Source organism: Oratosquilla oratoria, chromosome 22 (assembly GCF_046742065.1).
Source record: "Oratosquilla oratoria isolate Oo_2021 chromosome 22, ASM4674206v1, whole genome shotgun sequence".
Lineage (NCBI taxonomy): Eukaryota > Metazoa > Arthropoda > Malacostraca > Stomatopoda > Squillidae > Oratosquilla > Oratosquilla oratoria.
The window spans coordinates 56918699-56940041 of record NC_134798.1 but is presented as its reverse complement, the minus strand read 5'-3'; the positions used below and the strand labels follow the sequence as shown (position 1 = coordinate 56940041).

Here is a 21343-nt window from a genome sequence, read left to right as displayed (position 1 = left end):
TCGATGATGACTTTGAAGACGTCTTTTGTTTCTCATCGACGTCTGATGACGTCATCTTTCGATGATAACTTTGAAGACTTTTTCTCATCGACGTCTGATGACGTCATCTTTCGATGATGACTTTGAAGACGTCTTTTTTTTCTCATCGAAGTCTGATGACGTCATCTTTCGATGATGACTTTGAAGACGTCTTTTTTTTCTCATCGAAGTCTGATGACGTCATCTTTCGATGATGACTTTGAAGACGTCTTTTTTTTTACTCATCGACCTCTCATGACGTCATCTTTCGAACTTCGAGGACTCGAAAGATACCAGAAGGTTTCTCTTCGTCTGATGAAGATCTTCTGAAGGACGACAAGACTCGAAGTTGAGTTCGATGATGGACCGACTGGTAACTCAGGTTGATCGGCAACTGAGACAAGTTACCTAGAGTCGGATTTTAAGAATATGAATTGATTTACAAACGAGGCAAATATTTCAGCTCACAGTTATTCTTGACGTTCATAGTAGTAGCAGCACCATCCAAATATAAATAAATAAATAATAATAATAATAAACAAATAAATGAATAAATAATAAAACGAGTTCATCTTTATCCCCGTTTCTACTTGAGTGTTTCCATCGGTCAACTAAAACCGCCTCTCAATTGGTTAAGTTTACAAGTAAACTAATATCTGATATATTAAAACCCGCCCTCCCGAACCTTCACATGAAAAACTTTTGGTCCATTCTGTACCTCACAGGCACACAACTAAACGGGGACTACTACTACTACTACTACTACGACTAGTATTACACGTCACTATGACGACGTCTTGCCCTGTCAGGCACACGAACGCCAGCAACGAAGCGAGACTGAGATCGACACGCATGCGCAAAGAGGAGAAGAGGACGAGGGGAAGAGAAAGGAGGTGGGGAAGGGAGGAAGGGAAAGAGGAGGGTAAGGAAGAGGATGAGTAAGAGTTGAAGAAGGAAGAGGAAAGAGGAAAGGAAGAAGGAGGGGAAAGAAGGAGAGGAATAGAGGACGTGGTGGAGGAGGAGATGGAGGAAGAGCAAGGATGAGGAGAAGGAGGAGGAGAAGGAAAAGGAGGAGTAGGAAGAGGAGGAGTAGGTGGGAAGAAGAAGGAAAAGGAGGAGTAGGGGGAAGAAGAAGGAAGAGGAGTAAAAACAAGAGTAGTAGGAGGAGGAGGAGGAGCAGAAGAGGAAGAGGAGGATGAACTAGAAGGATAAGAAGTAGGAGCCGGAGGAAGAGAAGGGGCAGGAGAAAAGGGATGAAAGGAGGAAGAGGAGGAGGAGGAGGAGGATGCGAGGGATATGGAGGAGGAGGAGGAGAAAGAGGAGAAGGAGGAAGAGAAGATGCAGTGGAAAAGGGATGAAGAGGCGCAAGAGAAACGAAGGAGGGAGAGTAGGAGGAGGAGGAGGAAGGAGAGAAGGGGGAGTAGGAGCAGGAGGAAGAGGAGATGGAAAAGGAGGAGAAGGAGGAAGAGGAGGAGGAAGAAGAAGAGGAGGAGGAAGAAGAAGAGGAGGAGTAGTAGTAAGGGCAGCAGAAAAAGGATGAAGAGGAGGGGAGGAGGAAGAGGAGTAGGAGGAAGGGGAGGAGGAAGAGGAGTAGGAGGAAGGGGAGGAGGAAGAGGAGTAGGAGGAAGGGGAGTAGGAAGAACGAGGGAGGCGGGGTAAGAGGAGGGGAGGAGGAAGAGGATGAGAAGGATAGGTAAGGACAGCAGAAAAAGGATGAAGAGGAGTAGGAGGAAGAGGAGTGGGAGGAACGAGGGAGGCGGGGGAGTCAAGGTGGCTCGTCCGGACACTTCCCACCTCCTACGCTGGCCGTCTCTCCTACCTACGCCTTCCGTCCGCGTCCCATCCGAAGAAGGGCCCCGAAGATTTTAAAACCGGTTTCCTTCCTGTGGGTGCTCACGCACAGTCACTACTGCAAGTCCTGTCTGAGCTGGGGGGGGGGGGGTTCCTTGGAAGGAAGCCCATAGTGCTTCATAAGTGAGAGAGATAACGGTTGTAGTTGGTGCTGAGGTGGTCTTCAGGATCTTGAAGAACAGAAGTCCATAAGTACGGTGCTTAAGAATCTCTGGTCCGAAGCATGTAGATCCCTGAGGAACAGGAGTCCATAAGTACGGTGCTTAAGAATCTCTGGTCTGAAGCATGTAGGTCCCCTGAGGAACAGGAGTCCATAAGTACGGTGCTTAAGAATCTCTGGTCCGAAGCATGTAGATCCCTTGAGGAACAGGAGTCCATAAGTACAAGGTGCTTGGGGAAATAGCTTAAGAATCTCTGGTCTTAAGCATATAGATCCCTCCTTGATAGGTTTTATTCTAGTGAACACTAAACAATTCTATTGAATTTAGAGAAATCTTTCCCCTTCCTGGGAGACTGGATTAATTTCTGGAATATTATACGGATTTCTCACCAAAATCAGGCGATTTCAATACGCTTACAGTAAGCCCTCGATGTTTTGCATCCCAGAGGCATTCTTAGGAGAGGAATAATATACAAATACAAAATATTAATGGCGATTCTTTGTTCCACATCAAATTATACAAAAAGGTGTTTGATACTCAAAAAACATTTACTCAAAGGAAGAATAATGGCTAGGATTTTCCATGTCAATTCAGTAGGAGGAACAAAACTCTCGGCGTTGATTATACAATGTCAAACAGACACAAACATGTTCATTAAAGAAATACACAAGCACTCACTCTTAACACACACATACTCAGTATATACAAACAGATGATTACTAAATCATATGCAAATGTATGCGCACACTTACTAAATATAGTCAGTGGATTATGTACACACGTATGTGCACACACTCGAGAAGTTACACACTACATACAGACCAAAACACTTTCAAATGAAGAATTTTAAGCGAAATTATTTTAAGCCAAGATAAATAAACTTGGACAGAATAAATCACTTTGCTTTGCATTTGTATCTAACCTGGAACGAAATAAGATTTAAAAAATGCATTGTGTAAACACACGTATCCACTTTAACTTTCTTACAAAAACAAAACAAATACATTCCTCATCAACATGCAAGTCATATCCCTGCATATATTAGCGTATAAATTCACGCGCACGTACACACACACACACACACACCAAAAAGGACAGTTATAGAAGAGACCTAAGAAAATATATTTCCCCACAGAGTATGGATGTATGGAATATACTACACGAAACAATAGTGTGTGCAAAAACGATACACCAATTTAAGGGCAAACTAGACTGCGAGATACAAAGACGGGACACCAAGGGCGTAGCTCCCCTTCCCATAAGATACAACTAGGTAAAGGTAAATACACACACAAACACACACACACACACACACACACAGAGCTGAATAGAATACGATTAATGTGTCACCGCGTTAAAAAAAATGGCAACACTTTTCCCGCGCGCGGGCTTTCCTCTTACTCTGGGCGGGCTCATTAAGGGGCCCGTGAGCTGTGTTTACACACTGAGGGGCCTGATGGTCCCTTGCCAACGTAACCGACAAACTCCAAAGCTTTTGCCCTGGCTGTCACTAAACGATTATATTAATTTCAGAGCCATCACGGCATCAAGTGTTAAAATTATCTAGTTAAATTTGTTTAAGCATCTTACTCTATGTATCTTTATATTGGGTCAGACGATGGTAATTCAATTTAAATAAGAAGCTAAGAAGGTTGATAGGCTTTTCAGTAGAATGTAGTATTGTCGACTTCTTCATAATAGCCATCGGATATTCTGCTTTGTGGTCAAGGGGGACCTTGGTCTGAACGAGGTCTTGGTTGAATCTTGATCGAACGTGAATCAATGCGAGGTGAAGTTCTGCCATGGAAACGAGATGGGTAAAGTACTTCGTTATCAATATTATTAATATTATTATCGTTATTGTGATTACCATTATTATCATAATTATCATAAATCTCATTACTACTATCATTATCATTATTACTACTATTATCATTATGATTCCAATTTATTTTTCTTACATAAATGAGAAAGCTAGTGCAGGAGCTTTGCTAAGACTGGTCAGTCACCTTTGCCCTTGAGTCCGGATAGCCCAAACAAGTCTTAAATCTACGAACGGAGTGTGTGTTCCTTGGAATGTTCTAAAGATTTCCAACCTACTGGCAAGATGGCGCACCGAAATATTCTGATTCTTGTTAAACCAAGATGATTTTATTTAGACGAAGGGGTGTTGATAAAGAATTTGGACCATCCCTAGCTTGAATCCTGGCGACCGATATACGATTTCATTCAGAAGCAAAGACTGCATCACAGGGAAGTAGCTGGCGTCGAGAGTGGGGATTATGTACCAGGGGTCTGGGAGTCTGTATAAGGGAGTAGGGGACGGATGAGGGAGGGAGGGAGGGAGGAGGGGCGGGGCGTTTGAGGTAAGTGCGCGGGTTTGAGAGGAAGGAGAATGGTTTAGACGCTTATGTACGGGAGGAAAGGGGGAAGGGGTAATGACTAGACGTCTGGGTTCTTACCCAGAGAGAGAGAGAGAGAGAGAGAGAGAGATCCGGGAGTCTTGTTCGCTGATACCTTATCACCGAACACGTACAAAATCATGGAAGAATCATGTAGACCGCTGACAAACGTCAAAGTGTTTTTTCACTGCATGTAGAAGGAAACGAAAGCAACAGAATGTCTCATCCGACCTAGATTAGGATGTGCAGCGATGTTGTGGTCACCGCATAAAGTGAGATAAATAAACAACATCAAGAATACAGTGACCAGTAACTGAACTGGTTCCTAGAAGATATCAACATCACTGGATTCCACCGTTGAAAACAAAAAGTTTAGGAATACATCGACTGTCGAAAAACAGACTTACTTTATTCTATTACAAAATACAAAATCATGGCGTTTTGAAAAGAGTGTGGTAGCCCAAGTCAGTATACTTTGCAGCCATCCGAACACCGACATCTCGTCCCTCCCTGCCCCTTGTTTACATGTTCTTTCAATCACGATTCAATCAGAGTCTAAAGTACAAAGGCATGAGCATAACTACTGGAAGAGAACGTCGGTGTTCGGTAGGCTCCAGAGTGTACTGACTTGGGCTAACAGACCTTTTTCGAAATATTGATGTTTTTTCATATTTCGCTGTAGAATAGAGTGGGTGTATTTAAGTACGTATATACTCCACATAATGAATAGGATAATTGACCAATTTTCTTGCACTTTGTTTCCGGTTTGTTTGCAAGCTATCGATAGAACGAAATGGTAGATTACTTATTTTCATTTTTATTTTAGTCTAGTTTACACACGCGCGCGCGCACACACACACACATAATATATATATATATATATATATATATATATATATATATATATATATATATGGAGGACCCTTTGCAAAAGCGTGACGTCAAGTTCTCAACCGTTCTCCTAAACCGGTTCCATGATAACCAAACGATCTCTCCTGCGATGAAATTCCGTCTGTTTTGCAAGAATCATCTTCACTTCGGCGCCTGCCTCAAAAAACTCCAAGAGTTCGAGCAGGACGAAAGGGCTTGGGTAGGAATGCGTTGCTAGGTGCCGAGATGTTACGTAACTGGGTAGAGCGCCGGGGTATAGCCGGGTCTAGTGGCGCTTGGGGTTCCGTGTTGTCGGGTTGGGTGGGGCCAGCGTCGGGTTTCATAGTCGGTTGGGTGGCGCAGTCGGGTCGGGGTGGGTTGTAGTCTCGTTGACGAATTTGTAGTCTTGGGTTTCCTTTTTTTTTTTTTTTTTTTTTCTTTTTTTTTCGTTCCAGTCACTTTGGGTCGATTTGTACTTCACGTGTTCTAACTGAGATTCGAATTTCAGGATTACGCTTATGCGCGTGTCTGTTGGGTTGAGTTCTGGGTTTGTTTACATTTAAGATTTTAGCCGTCTTAGACTTTTTTTTTAACACCAAATGTGTTTATGTGTGTGCTTTTATATGTATTTTGTCTGAGATTCACCAAGATTCACCATGGTCTTGGATCACGTGTTGGACTCGTGATCGACAGTCACTAACCTCCCGGACGAGAGCTCAGAGCTCGTATGACCGATATATGGTTAATACTGTGACTTTACACGTACAGCTGCACAGAAAACTATCGTTAGTAAATCACGCTAATCATTTTGACACAAAACAACGAAACTATTTGAGACAAGTTGAAGTCTCCATCGGAAATAAGATTATCATGTCATAGTGAATCCATATGAACTCCGGAACTATTATTCGATTCATATTCATTCAGAAAGAATTCGAACAATTCGAACCCCAGAAATACCAACCCTTCGGTATCATAAGGTTATGTTCATTAGCGAATGTTTCGACACCCCTACTAACGATAGTTTTCTGTGTAGCTGTACACACGCACACCCAACTCCCCGCCCACGAGAGTTGGAGTAACACCCCGCAGCGCAGCGATACTGAAATTATTTCAGCCCTGGTCGGGAATCGAACCCGGACCGCCGTAGTGGCAGGCGAGAACTCTAACCACAGCGCCACGAGGTGTGTGTGTGTGTGTGTATTTATTCAAGACCAAAATCCACCCGATTTCATTCAACTGCATGAGAGGCATCCATTCGATGGCACGATCTATCCAATCTTAATCAACTCTTTCCATGATGGCTTGTGTTCATTTCATTCTGGTTAACAACACCCGACAGCTTCCTCTTCCGTGGAGACTGGCATCTGCCTTACGAAGTCAAACACCAAACACAGAAAGTGATCTTGAAACCCTATATGTCCTATACACACACACACACACACACACACACACAGTTGGTAGAGTTCCTGGCCGCTACTACGGCGGTCCGAGTTCGAATCCCGCCCAGGGCTGAAATAATTTCAGTATCGCTGAGCTGCGAGTCGTTACTCCAACTCTCGTGGGCGAGGAGTTGGGCGTGTGTGCGCGTGTAAGGTCATAGCATTATCCATAGATCGGTTATATATAAGCTCTGAGCTCTCTTCCGAGAGGGTAATAGCTGTCGATCACGAGTCCAACACGTGATCCAAGACCATGGCGAATCACACACACTCGTATATGAGCTCTGAGCTCTCTTCCAGAAAGGGAAATAACTGTCGATCACGAGTCCTACACGTGATCCAAGACCATGGTGAATCACACACACACGCTTTCTCTCTCTCTCTCTCAAACACGCACACACTCTCCCAAACTCTCTCTCGCTCTCTCTCTCTCTCTCACACACACACACGCACACACACACAGCGTTCTTTATCTTATAGTTGATTATTTCAACTTTTGTGGCTAAACATCGATTTTCTTCGTACATATACAGAAGAATTATACCAACTTCTATCTCCAGTACTAGTGACGTCAATTCTTTGCTCAAGGGAGACGGTGACAGTCCGTTGTATTGTGATGCTTTCCAAGCCCCAGGCGGGGACCGATCTTGGGACTACGGGGTAAGCAATGCAAGGAGGTACTATTACAACACCAAGTGTGTGTGTGTGTGTGTGTGTGTGTGTGTGTATATGTGTATTTGTGTGTGTGCGCGCGCGCTCTTGTATGTGTGTGTGTGTGTGTGTGTGTGTGTGTGTGTGTGTGTGTGTGTGTGTGTGTGTGTGTGTGTGTGTGTGTGTGTGTGTGTGTGTGTGTGTGTGTGTGTGTGTATGTATATGTGTATTTGTGTGTGTGCGCGCGCGCTCTTGTATGTGTATATGTGTGTATGTGTGTGCATGTGTGTGTATGTGTGATTGTGTATGTGTATATGTGTGTGTGTGTACGCGCCTGTGTATGTGTGTGCGTCTGTGTATGTGTGTATGTGTGCGTCTGTGTGTGTATGTGTGTGATTGTGTATGTGTGTGTGTGTATGTGTGATTGTTTCTGTGTATGTGTATGTGCGTGTGTGTGTGCGTCTGTGTGTGTATGTGTGTGATTGTGTATGTGTGTGTGTGTATGTGTGATTGTTTCTGTGTATGTGTATATATATGTGTGTGTGTGTGTGCATTTCTGTGTGTGTATATCTGGCACGCGCTCATCTGGCACAATCAAATGTTCCCATCCCCACTTTCCACTTCGATCACTCGACGAAGAAGAAGTTCTTCCCGATCAAATAGCTCCTCCCCTCGACCCCCCAGGGCTCATCCGCCCCCAGCCGAGGGGCACAGGTGTCGCCGTGCCCTCCTCGCAGCGACAGGAGGCCTCCCCCCCCTCGCCCCCGCACCTCTCCGCCCAGCAGACACAAACACCTTTCCTGGGAGGTTGCCAATTCCTCCCAGACACGCCCAAGATGCGTCGTCGTGAGCAACTGTCTGGGGGAGGTGAGGCAAAATAAATAAACAAAACAAAAAAGAAAAATAAATAAATAAATAAATAATATATATATATATTAACAACCACAATGCACTTTAATTCTAAGTCATCAACATCGGGAGACCCGATGGAGGCCGACATGCAGAAATTGTGTAACTCGAGCATACAAACATATAAGAAAAGTTGCGCTCAACTTATATCTCTCTTGATAGCGTAATCGGTAAGTCACTACGGCACTTGTCATGCGCTAGCCGGGTTCGAGTCTTAGTCTGAGCACATAAACTGAAGAAAGAAATTTGCTCCGTATAAATTGGTACTGCCTCAAGTCGAAGAAAAAGACGAAATAAAGGAGGAAGAAGAGGAAGAAGAAAGGGAAAATGAAGAGGAAGAAGATGAGGAAGAAAAGAAAGATATAATAATTGGGGAAGAAAAATTAGGAGAAAAGATAGATAGTGAAGACGAGGAGGAAGAAGAAAAAGGAAAAGGAGAAAAAGAAGAAGGAGAAGAATAAGGAGAAAAATAAGAAGAAGCAGAAGAAGAAGCAGAAGAAGCAGAAGAAGAAGAAGAAGAAGAAAAGAAAGTTATGCTGGTGAACAGCCTAGACCTCTCTCTCTCTCTCTCTCTCACACACACACACACACACACACCCAAGGACAGTCAAGAAGTTTGTACTCAGAGCCTCATCCAACGCCCGTGACAACCTGATTATAGAGTTACTCAAAGGTACTATAAAAGTCAGCCATCAATTCAGGTTTAAGAAGGAAATAGGCAAGAACTCGTTTACCCACAGATTAGTTAACGAATGGAATAGACTTGGTAACCATCAAGTGAGCGTTGAATCAACTGGTTAAGAGGTTAGATGACTTTATGGGTGGGGATGGTAGATGGTAATGGACATGGAACTCCCTAGTGTAGGCCTTATGGTCTCTTGCAGTCTCCTCCATTCTTGTGTTTTTAAATTCACTTTGCAACGGTTCAGAATCGAATGCATCCTTAACCAAAATCAGCGAACGATTCAGAAAAAAAAAACGAATCAAAATCTTCTCCATTCTTGTGTTTTTAAAATCACTTTGCAATGGTTTTGAATCGAATGCATCCTTAACCAAAATCAGCGAACGATTCAGAAAAAAAAGACGAATCAAAATAAAACAAAAGAAAACGAAAGAAAAGAAAGAAAAACCGTTACTTACCACGAACCAATATCGTCGAAATATGGAGCGCAGAAAACGCGCTATTTTACAACACCAGCCCATCCTATGTCGTTTTCAGCAAATGCGGCGTCTTCTGCAGCGGTTCCAAGAACCAGGAGTGGGATTAGGAGGGAGAGGGGGGGGCTAGCTAATTCACCTCCGGGATGCCATGACGAATGGACCGACACATAGGCTAAGAAAGATCTGAACGACTGAAATCTGCAGAGGGATCATCGGCGAAGAGAAGGGAATTTCGTTGTTCAAAAATCCTGCAGGGGAAGAGGAGGCCTCTGGTGTAGTGGACTTTGGCCTGCGCCCCTGAGGCATCGTAATTACAAAGAGAATCGCCTCTTCTCGCCTCCCCTGTCGACAAGTCGTCCGCAGGGTCCAGAAGTTTCCGCCTCAAGCGTATGGCAGATGTGAATTCGCTTCGAAGGTAAAAATATGGAGTATTTCACACTGAATTCTACACATGTATACACTTTTGAGTATTCACATTACGTATTTACATTCTTTATACATTTTCGGTAGTGTTTCAAGTCCGTTTTCTACACATTTTTGTTTGTTTTCTATCTTCTCTAATGACGTACACTTTGGCGCGTTTTGAATTTTTGGCGGGAAAGTCACCCTGCGAGCCTCATTTGTTCCACATAATTATCACCTTGAACTTCGATCTGCATTGCCTTTCGGGCCTGAAAAAAGAAAGAAAAAATTATGTATAGAGATTAGAACATAAATAGAAATTAATAATAAATCTAACAATATCGCGAAAATAAAAATGGTGACACTAGGCTAGCATATTCTTTTGCTACTTCGTTCGAGCTGAAACGACTTCGGTTATGATATTCTAGATTTTCGTAAGAACATCTCAACAATGTGTCTAACATTCGTATTCTAAGTTTGACTTCTCTTAGTTCCTCATTCAGCTTCTCACTGTAATATGACGCAAGAGTAATTTGACATTTGGAAATTCGAAAAACAAAAGATCGTAACTGAAGTCGTTTCTACTCAAAGGAATTAGTGAACGCAAGTAGCATGCTAACGACAAATGCCTAGTATGCCGCCACATTAAGGTGTCATCTTTCGGTGCCTGGATTAAAAACAACCAAATATTACAAATCAGAGATTCCACAGAAGAAGAAGAAGAAGAAAATAGTTAAAAAAAAACAAAATAAAACTAATTACTTACTGAGAAATAAAAGAAACAGAAATAACGTTATTATCAGAGAGTGCCAAGCTTGAGAGAACCTGAAACAGACACTAGTTAATGAACTTGTTTGCACTGTAAACACACTAACCAGCGCCAACACTTAGCCTAGTCACTCTTGGCTAAGCAACCCCAAGGTTTTACATCTCTTTAGTCCTTGTTCGCCTCCATCATGCCACCCGAGTCGGGATACACAATGTTCTAATGATTTCCTTTCACATATTTCACTTAATTCCATGAAAGCGAATTAGGTTGTGGGTTCATATTTCCAAAGACAGAGTTCTGAAGATTTCCTTTCACATATTTCATTTAATTCCATGAAAGTGGATTAGGTTTTGGGTTCATATTTCCATACACCGAGTTCTAATGATTTCTTCCACATATTTAATTCAATTCCATGAAAGTGGATTAGGTGGAAGGTTTATACTTCCACTAAGTCTTTGCCAGTTACCTTCAGCATAATTTGTGAACGTCAACTAAAGCTATATGGGAATGTAGCACTTTTCCTAATGCTGATCCTATTCAGCGTTGTCTCCACAAGAGACAAAACCTCGATGGAGGATACGGAGAAGGGGACGACGCTCACAGAATTGGTGGCTGGGGAAGTGGATCGAACATGTTGAGACTTGTTTGGAGTGGGATGGGAGGGTGTCTACGTGGAAGCTTGCTCCTCGGAGAGACCGTTGGGACTGGCGTCGGTGTTTGAGTGAAGCAACGCGCTCCCTGGCGTATGCCTCCCTATTGATATTATTATTATTATTATTATTATTATTATTTTTTAAATCTGACGCTACTCCACCCAACCCCGACCTTGCAACCTTTCCCCCACCCTCTCGCCTTCCATTCGGTTGGTAGCAAAGACTTAAAAAAAAAAAAAAAAATCGTTTAGTCTGAATGCCCATTGCCAGATTCGTCACCCATGATTTCCACCCTTCTGGGTGACTGCTCGAAGGAGCTTAAGTTTCTTCACTCCCTCTCCATTTATGGGTATACCACGGTACTAGGATATACCATCAAGCCAACCAGAGCACGCACCGACCGGTATAAGAAGAGCCCCATACCGACATTTGTGGACTTAATCAACAACAAGAAATAACAATGTTGTACAACTCGGCTATTCCTTAGCTTACTGTTTTTTAAATGCTTGTAACAACATCTTTACACTGTTATATTTTATAATTTTATAATTCTGTAGGCTGTATATTTTCAGCAGTAATGCTGCTATATCCAATAGGTGCCAAGATGGGAGGGGGGGAGGAGGGTTGAGGGGAGAGGAATATATAGGAAATGGAATGCGTGGGAGCAGTTTCTATGCCTTTTTCTTTTTGGCTACCCCCCCGTGTAGGGGGAAAAAGCCTTTGTATGTATGTATAATTCCTCCACCAGTAGACCAATGGCCGTTCGTTCCCTAAGGGAAGTCTCCTTGGAGTCTAACAAATATATAACTTAAGGGCCATTTAGACGGCCAAACGGTTTGACAAACCCGGTTTGTCAAACAAGTGTTTGAAGTGATGTTTGACCGTGTAAATAGGGTATTTGGTCGTCAAACACGTTCGAAAAACGTGTTTGACGACCAAATACTCCATTCACACGGTCAAAAATCACTTCAAACACTTGTCTGACAAACCGGGTTTGTCAAACTGTTAGACCGTGTAAATGGCCCTTTACAAAATGAAAGGAAGGATTGGGTCGAGATACGGCGGTGCAAAATTACTTATTTCGTCCAACTTCTCGTCAAAGGAACAGTAGTATGTCCTCCGAGACTCGTACACTGGGTTGGAGTATTGCCACTGTGATCTATGCCAGTTCCCACAAACGAGTGAGATTTTTACCACAAAATTCCAACAAGGAAATCTGGATTTCCATGTTATTTTCCCCCACAAAAAGAAGGAATTATTATATACACGAATAAGTTCATTGCAACATATAATTTGCTCACAAAACATGCCGTGTGAGCAAATTTCTCAGATACAAATTTGTGGAAAATTCCCGGCTAAATGGCGTCAGTGGATCGTCCTATCTCGTTCCCAAAATGCCTCTGTCGGGGTGGCCCTCCCCTACTTCCCCCTTTTTCCCGCCTTTGTTCCAGAGGGTATTCCTTCGATGAAGGCTCTAGACCAGGTCTGGGCAACCTTTGGCACGCGTGCCAAATCTGTCAAACGAACGACTTTTTGTCCGGCACGCGAAACCCAGAGCTCACCTTGAAACAAAAACTAATAAATCTCCAACATCTTTTGTGTGGACAAAGGTAACCGCTCGCTGCGCTGGGCGGTGGATTGGGCCCCTTATAAGAAGTGAAGGGAGGTGGGGTCATACTAGTAGGTAGGTCTACAATATCACTCCGTTAGCTCGCGAGAAAAAAATTGTATCAACGATTTGGCCGATTTTGGCAGCCACACTTATAAAGGTTGCCCAGCTATGTTAATCTAGACAATGTCGACATTCTGATGGGACGGGAGAGAGATTCACAATGTAACAGGAACAGATTATATAAGACCACAAGTCTAAAGAATATCAAGAAATAGTCACCTCATGTAGAGGGATCTTTCTGACCTCCATGGCCAAAAGTAAATAAATGAACTAAATAAATGAACAAATAAATAAATGAATAAATAAATTTGCCCCTTTTCGTGCATATAATCTAAATTATGTAAAATGTAATTTCTAAATAAAATTCATTGAACCCGGTCGACGTATTTGTTCACATGGTACACTCACGTGAATTCAGTGTAATTAAGAGTAAAAACAACGCGTGTTTAATGCGGCGGCAGGAATAAAAAAAAAAAAAAAAAATGGTTACGTCTCAGAATATTGCCAACATCAAATGACCTCTATTGACCCCCACATTTGAAAATCATTAACTGATGAGAAGAACATACCGCCCTTGCTACAACAAAACCACAAACGAATTCAAAACCTAGTTATGACAGTTGAAGAGGGATAGACAGGAACTCATTAATGTAAATATCCATTCATGTATATTCAATCAATCAATCAATCAATCATTCAGTTGAACAAAGGCTTCTCACGAAACTATTTGAGAGGTTGTGAGTTGTGACAATACAACCCCACCTCACCTCTTTGCCACTCAAGTCTTTGGTGAAATTCATCTTCAGCGGCACCTTATTTAATACATTCGGTAGATTGACGACGGAGCCTTTATTTGTATGACGTTTTGCTTATTACAGCTTTTTTCAAGTACAAGATGTACTTGGAAAAAGCTGTAATAAGCGAAACATGTACGTGGAAAAAGCTGTAATAAGCGAAACGTCGTACAAATACAATAAAGGCTCCGTCCTCACATGGTGTTTAACTCGTCAGTCTTGTTGGAAACTGCTACTTTCACGAAAAAACATTCGGTAGAGACCTGTATATTTATATGGTGCCCAGTGGTCCATGCCGATACATCTATGAGGAATTTCCTTCTTCGCCATCAGGGACGAGCCAGTTAGCAACGGGTCCTGCGACAGTGTGTATGAGCTGTTCGTTTCGTCTTTCATACAAGACCTGCTCGATATGGGTGACCCTACAGAGAACCCCATCTCCTCATTGAGTTTGCTCTTGTAGTTACTGAAGTACTCAAACTTATCTTCAAGGCGCCGGTTCTAAGATAGGTTCATGTATGTTAAAGCTATGTGTGTGTGTGTGTGTGTGTGTGTGTGTGTGTGTGTGTGTGTGTGTGTGATTCACCATGGTCGTGGATCACATGTTGGACTCGTGATCGACAGTTCTTACCCTCCTGGAAGAGAGCTCAGAGCTCATATATAACCGATCTATGGGTAACGCTGTGACCTTACACGCACACACACACACACAACTCCCCGCCCAGGAGATTTGGAGGAACGACTCGCATCGCAGCGATACTAAAATTATTTCAGCCCTGGACGGGATCCGAACCCGGACAGCCGTATAGGTGGCCGGGAACTCTACCACCGCGTCATCGAGTCGTGTGTGTGTGTGTGTGTGTGTGTGTGTGTGTGAGTGTGTGCGCGCGCGTGTATTTACCTAGTTGTATTATACGGGAATGGAGCCATGCTCGTAGTGACCCGCCTTTGTATCTTTCAGCATCTATCTAGTTTGTTCTTAAATTTTTGCATTGTTTTTTGCGTTTGCGCGCGCGCGCGTACGAACACGCATAGGGCATACTATACACCACATTCAGTCTTGTGGTTGGTCTGCCTTCGACACGCCACCGAGGCCACGAGATAAACCGCCTAGATCCCGCCGCTGCAGAACGAACTGTTGCAAAAACACTTCTTCTTCTCGACTCACCCGGCGCCTCGACCACTGCCCTGGCGCGGGTTGGTTGATCTACCTGTGTCTGCATATTTCCTGGCGCCTTCGTGTCTACACGTGCCTGTGTGTGTCTGTCCGAGTCTTCGCCTAAAGCTACCTTACTCATTGTCGTAGGCATTTCCGCCAACCTGTAGATGTGAACGTATCCACATCTGACACTTGATGTTGGTCCACTGTGTCTATATATACCAGTTTCGGTGTGTCTACTTGCATCTTTGTGTCTCAGCGTTTAGTCTTAAGTCCCATACTTGTCTACCTGTGTCTTCGTCTGTGTCTAAAAGTGTCTGTGCCCAAAAGTGCCTGTATCCTAAACTTAATAGGAAAAATAGGAGATCGAGGAGAAGGAGGAGGAGGAGGAAGAGACGGGGAAGAGTAGAAGATGCAGAAGGGGGAAGAGGAGGAGGAGGAAGAGACGGGGAAGAGTAGAAGATGCAGAAGGGGGAAGAGGAGGAGAAGGAGGAGGAGGAGGAAAATATGGAGGAAGAGGAGGAGAAAGATAAGACGGAAAAAGGAAGATAAAGAAGAGGTTTCGTTGTATACCCGTCTCTTTTTGCCAAAGCCACTATTTTTCTTTTCTCTTTCTACGTGATCCTGTGAACTAACTCTATCCCTTTTCAGCGTCGGCAGGCGATTTTTTTTCCATCTTTGTCGCCCCACGGGTGCGAAATAGTGAATTCAGCTCGAGTGTGCCTACGTCTATTCTTACATTTTTCAACCACATTTCCTATCTCTTTTGCTTTAGATCTCATTCACACTTGTCATTTATGACAACTGTGTGAGTGTACATGTGTGTGTGTGTGTGTGTGTGTGTGTGTGTGTGTGTGTGTGTGTGTGTGTGTGTGTGTTATTTGTTATTTATATTATTACAGTTTTTATTTATTAATTTATCATTATGATTTTTTTTCGCATCCGATCTAGTTATGGACCAAAAGGTCTCCTGTCGGCATGCTCCGCCTTTGTGCGTGTGTGTGTGTGTGTGTGTGTGTGTGTGCGCGTGTGTATACGTAAACTCTTACGCGTAGGAATGCAGGTTTGTATACATTTGAATACATATGAGCGATTGAGAGACAGATAGAGCCCTGGTAGGGATGGACTGGTAGAGGAGATGAGAAATGGTATAGGAGGAGGAGGAGGAGGAGGAAGAGGGGGAGGAGAAGGAAGAGGGGGAGAGGAGGAGGAGGAGGAGGAAGAGGGGAGGAGGAGGAAGAGGAAAGGAGGAGGAAGAGGGGGGAGGAGGAGGAGGAGAGGAGGAGGAAGAGGGGGAGGAAGAGGAGGAGGAAGAAGAGGGGGAAGAGGAGGAGGAAGAAGAGGGGGAAGAAGAGGGGGAAGAAGAGGAGGAGGAAGAAGAGGGGGAAGAAGAGGGGGAAGAAGAGGAGGATGAAGAGGAGGATGAAGAGGAAGAGTAAGAGGAGGAGGGGAGGATGAGGAGGGGAGGAAGAATACACTTTCGTGGTGGAACTGGATTGCATGACTACAAGTTTCTACAGGAGGAGGAAGAAGTGGAGGAAGAGGAAAAGAAAATAAAGGAAGAGGAGGAGGTGGAGCGAGAGGAAAGGAAGGAAGAGCAGGATGAGTTGGAAGTGAAGAAAAGGGAAAGGAGAGGAGGAGGGAGAGGAGGAGGAGGGGGGAGGAGGGGGGAGGAGGAGGGGGGAGGAGGAGGGGAGGAGGAGGAGGAGGAGAGGGAGGAGGAGGCAAAGGGGAGAGTGAAGTAAGAGATGTTGGAATAGAACGACGTGAACAAGAATGGGAAAGATGTGGAGGAGGAGATGGAAGAGAAACGGGAGAAGAAGGAGGAAGAGGAGGAAGATGAAGGTAGACGAGAAGAGAGAGAGGAGGAGGCGGAGATAGAGGAAGAAGAGGAGGCGGAGATAGAGGAAGAAGAGGAGGCGGAGATAGAGGTAGAAGAGGAGGAAGAAGAGAAGGAGGACGAGGGTGCAGGGAAGGAGGCGGAACCGGAGACAAAGATGAGGAAGTGGAGGGGAAGAGAGAGGAGGAGGAGGAGGAGGAGGAGGAAGATGAGGAGGAAGAGAAAGATGAGGAGGAGGCGGTCAAGAAAAAGGAGGTGGAGGAGGAGGAGGAGGAGGAGGAAGGGGGATCAAGATGGTGATGAGAAGGAGGAGGAGAAGGAGGAGGAGAGGGAGGAGGAGGAAGAGAGGGAGGAGGAGAGGGAGGAGGAAGAGGAGAGGGAGGAGGAGGAGAGGGAGGAGGAGGAGGAGAGGGAGGAGGAGAGGGAGGAGGAGGAGAGGGAGGAGGAGGAGAGGGAGGAGGAAGAGGAGAGGGAGGAGGAGGAGAGGGAGGAGAAGGAGAGGGAGGAGGAGGAGGAGAGGGAGGAGGAGGAGGAGGAGAGGGAGGAGGAGAGGGAGGAGGAGGAGGAGAGGGAGGAGGAGGAGAAGGAAGAGGAGGAGAGGGGGAGGAAGAGAACGAGGAAGAGTTGGGGGAGGAGGAAAAGGAGGAAGAGAAAGAGGAAAAGGAGGAGGAGGAGAAGAAAGAGAAGAAAGAGAAGGAAGAGGAGACAGAGGAATAGGATGAGGTGGAAGATGTTGAGGAAGGAGAAAATGAGATGGAGGAGGAAGACCACAAGGACAAGGAAAAGACAAAGAGCTTATTAAATGGTGTTGGAGAAGCAGCGCGTATTGAGGCAAGAGTACAGGTGTTGCGCGAAGGAGGGAAGAGGGAGGGAGGGAGGAGGAAGGGAGGGAGGAGGAAGGGAGGGAGGAGGAAGGGAGGGGAAGAGCAAACTCACAGAATCACAACATCTCTTCATGAAAGACAAAGCAACGAGAACTTGCGTAGACCTTCTGGATCCTGTCTCTTCTGTTTGCTGCCCTCCCTCCCTTCCTTGTCAGAAACTTAGTTCGGCTTAGCAATGCAGCAAGGTACAGTTCCGTTAGCAGGGTCTGTTCACCCCCACAGCTTCATTCAATGACGATGCCCTCCCCCGTTTCGTTCATTAGACGCATTTAAGGATCATGCAATAACATCACTGTGTCAGCCTTCATATCTTTACATCTCCATTCACTCCTATCTTTCGCACTCTTTTACTTGCTCGACAGACATTCCTCTTACATTCATTGCCCCTTTCACCCCGTCCATCCACCTCATTCTTGGTTTTCCTCTCAAGGTTACTCCATTCACTTCTTTTTGCAAATATTTTTGCTAGTTTGTTTTCACTCATTCTGTATAACTAAACTATTCCAAAACTCTTTCATCTATGCTCTCTGACAGTTTACACAAAACTCTCTGCCTCATCTCCATATTTTTACACTATCCATCCTCGAAACATCCACCATACTTTTTAAACACTTTAGAGTCCAGGTCTTTGCTATATGTGGTCCCTTAGGCACAGTCACTCCCCCATACAACCTTCTCTTCGAGTTTATCACCACATAACTTTCTCAAAAAAAAAAAAAAAAAAAAAAAAAAAAAAAAAAAAAAAAAAAAAAAAAAAAAAAAAAAAAAAAAAAAATCTACTTGTTACCTTTACTCTATGATTTACTTCCACTACCACTCCATTCACTCCCACATGTGACCTTAAATACTTAAAGTTTTCCAAATCCTCCAATCTTTTAACCTCAACTCACCACTATCATCGTTGTACATAGTTTCATTTTTGCCTTGTAGATCTCATCACCGTACTTTTCCCTTGTCCATCTCGTCCAAATTCATTTCAATTTTTCTCCTCCCTAGTACCCTCCCATATTGTCACCAACTCCATCATTCTACCCTCCGACTCAGCCACAAGTGGAGTGTCGTCCGCAAACAACTACTGGCTCAACTCCCGATTCCCTCCACTCTCACGCTTTCCTCCCTCACTACCATATACATGTCGAACACCAATTTCAGTCATGTTAAATTCATCCCTTGTTTTCCTTGCCTTGCCCTATCATTGTCTCCCTCGTTACCATATACATGTCTAAACAATTTCAGTCATGTTAAATTTATCCCTTGTTTTCCTTGCTTTGTCCTATCATTGTCTCCTATATCTTTCAAAAGATATTAGCGTGTTGTACATTGAATAAGTCTTGTATCAGCTGAGGTCCATATTGCATTATCCAATCACAACGGAATTACCTTAGACAGGGATATCTACCGGCCATGACATAATGAAACATGATCGCATCATGTGGGACAACCGACGTACTAATAAAGAAAAAAACAAATAACTGCAAAACGGTTATGTAAGGGAGTGGATGTGAAGCGGGGTTGTGTGTTGTCACCACGTTTGTTTGACACATAAATAAGTACGTTATCAAAATATACACATTTAAGGACAATACGAAGCGGAGGGTGAGAATGAAGGAGGACAGTAGGGAAGAAAACATATGTTTTTGTTGTGTGCGAAATTCTGGCGAAGAAAGTAAAGGAAAAATATATACATAAAGAATTGTGTCAGTCTGTAAGGATGTTTTCGGGATTCATACATTCAAGTGGCGAATGAAAACATGTGGGGAAAATGTAAGACAGGGAAGGGACCAGTGTAAAACTTAAAAAAAAAAAAAAGAGTGTTGACATAACTGGGTGGGGGGATATGGTGCACCCATGCATTTGTTTGTTTGTGTGTTGCTTTTGTGTGTGTGTGTGTGTGTGTGTGTGTGCTTGTATGCCTGTGTGTGTGTGTGTGTGTGTGTGTGTGTGTGTGTGTGTGTGTGTGTGTGTATGTGTTTGTATGTTTGTGTATGTGCTTGTAAGTTTTTGTGTGTGTTAGTTTGCGCGCGCGTTTGTATGTTTGTGTGTGTGGTTGTATATGTGTGTGTGTGTGTTTGCATATGTTTGTGGGTGTGTGTTTGCATATGTTTGTGTGTGTGTGTTTGCATATGTTTGTGGGTGTGTGTTTGCATATGTTTGTGTGTGTGTGTTTGCATATGTTTGTGTGTGTGTGTTTGCATATGTTTGTGTGTGTTTGCATATATGTGTGTATGTGTGTGATATGTTTGTGGGTGTGTGTTTGCATATGTTTGTGTGTGTGTGTTTGCATATGTTTGTGTGTGTGTGTTTGCATATGTTTGTGTGTGTTTGCATATGTTTGTGTGTGTGTTTGCATATGTTTGTATGTGTGTGTGTTTACATATGTTTGTGTGTTTACATATGTTTGTGTGTTTGCATATGTTTGTGTGTGTGTGTATGTGTGTGTGTATGTGTGTGTGTGCGCGCACGTGTGCGTGTGTGTGTGTGTACTCGTGTGATTCACCATTCTTGGGTCACGTGTTGGACTCGTGATCGACAGCTATTATCCTCCCGGAAGAGAGCTCAGAACTAATATATGACCGATCTATGGGTAATACTGTGACCTTACACGCACACACACCCCAACTCCCCGCCCACGAGAATTGAAATAACAACCCGCAGCGTGGCGATACTGAAATTATTTCAGCCCTGGGCGGGATTCGAACCCGGACAGCTGTAGTGGCGGCCGGGAACTATACCAACTGCGCCATCGAGAGAGAGAGAGAGAGAGAGAGAGAGAGAGAGAGAGAGAGAGAGAGAGAGAGAGTGTGTGTGTGTGTGTGTGTGTGTGTGTGTGTGTGTGTGTGTGTGTGTGTGTGTGTGTGTGTGTGTGTGTGTGTGTGTGTGTGTAGGACTGAGTGCATGTTCAACCACCTGCATTCCATAACATGTTGTATAAATCCTGATGAAGCAAAAAGCTGATGAGATTGTTCTTCACATAAGTGGTAGGGGAGGGGAGGGGGAGGGGGAGGGAGAGGGAGGGAGGAGGGGAGGGGGAGCCCTTTATCATCAACTACATGACCCGTCTTTACCTAAATTCTTAAATCATGAAGCTGTCTACCACATAACAACAACAATAACGACAACAGTGAAAATAACAATAATAATAATTATGATGATTATAGTGATAATAATGACAATGAAAATAATGATAACAATAATGATGACGGAATTACAAGAAAATCATTCACCCTTGTTTCTTCCTCAAAAACCTTTCCCTGTAATTGCTTTCAATTGCCAAGGAATGGTCATTAAATCAATGTAGGAAAAACTGAACACATTAGAACAATAAGTAGATTAATACAAATGAAAATAGTCATAAGACAAGTGTAACTTTAAAAAACGACCGAGAGACAGACAGACAGAGAGAGAGAGAAAGGAGAGAGAGAGGGAAAGAGAGAGAGAAAGGGGGAGAGAGAGAAAGGGGGAGAGAGAGAAAGGGGGAGACAGAGAAAGGGGGAGAGAGAGAAAGGGGGAGAGAGGGAGAGAGAAAGAGAAGGAGAGAGGGAGAGAGAGAGAGAGAGAGAGAGAGAGAGAGAGAGAGAGAGAGAGAAAGAAAGAAGGAAGGAGAGGGAGAGAGAGAAAGAAAGAAGGAAGGAGAGGGAGAGAGGGAGAGAGAGAAAGAAGGAAGGAGAGGGAGAGAGAGAGAGAGAGAGAGAGAGAGAGAGAGAG

The 21343-nt window shown here is 43.9% G+C and overlaps 1 protein-coding gene across 2 annotated transcripts in view; it reads right to left on the bottom strand.

The window, feature by feature from the left end:
• The window catches only part of LOC143037607 (NADPH oxidase 4-like), a 199052-nt gene that overhangs the window by 123618 nt on the left and 54091 nt on the right, over positions 1-21343 (bottom strand). For both annotated transcript variants that reach the window (XM_076206091.1, XM_076206094.1), the window contains exon 2: positions 9445-10136. In XM_076206091.1, the coding sequence (XP_076062206.1) occupies positions 9445-9507 (63 nt within the window). In that variant the 5' untranslated portion in view covers positions 9508-10136. The remainder of the gene's footprint in view (positions 1-9444; positions 10137-21343) is intronic.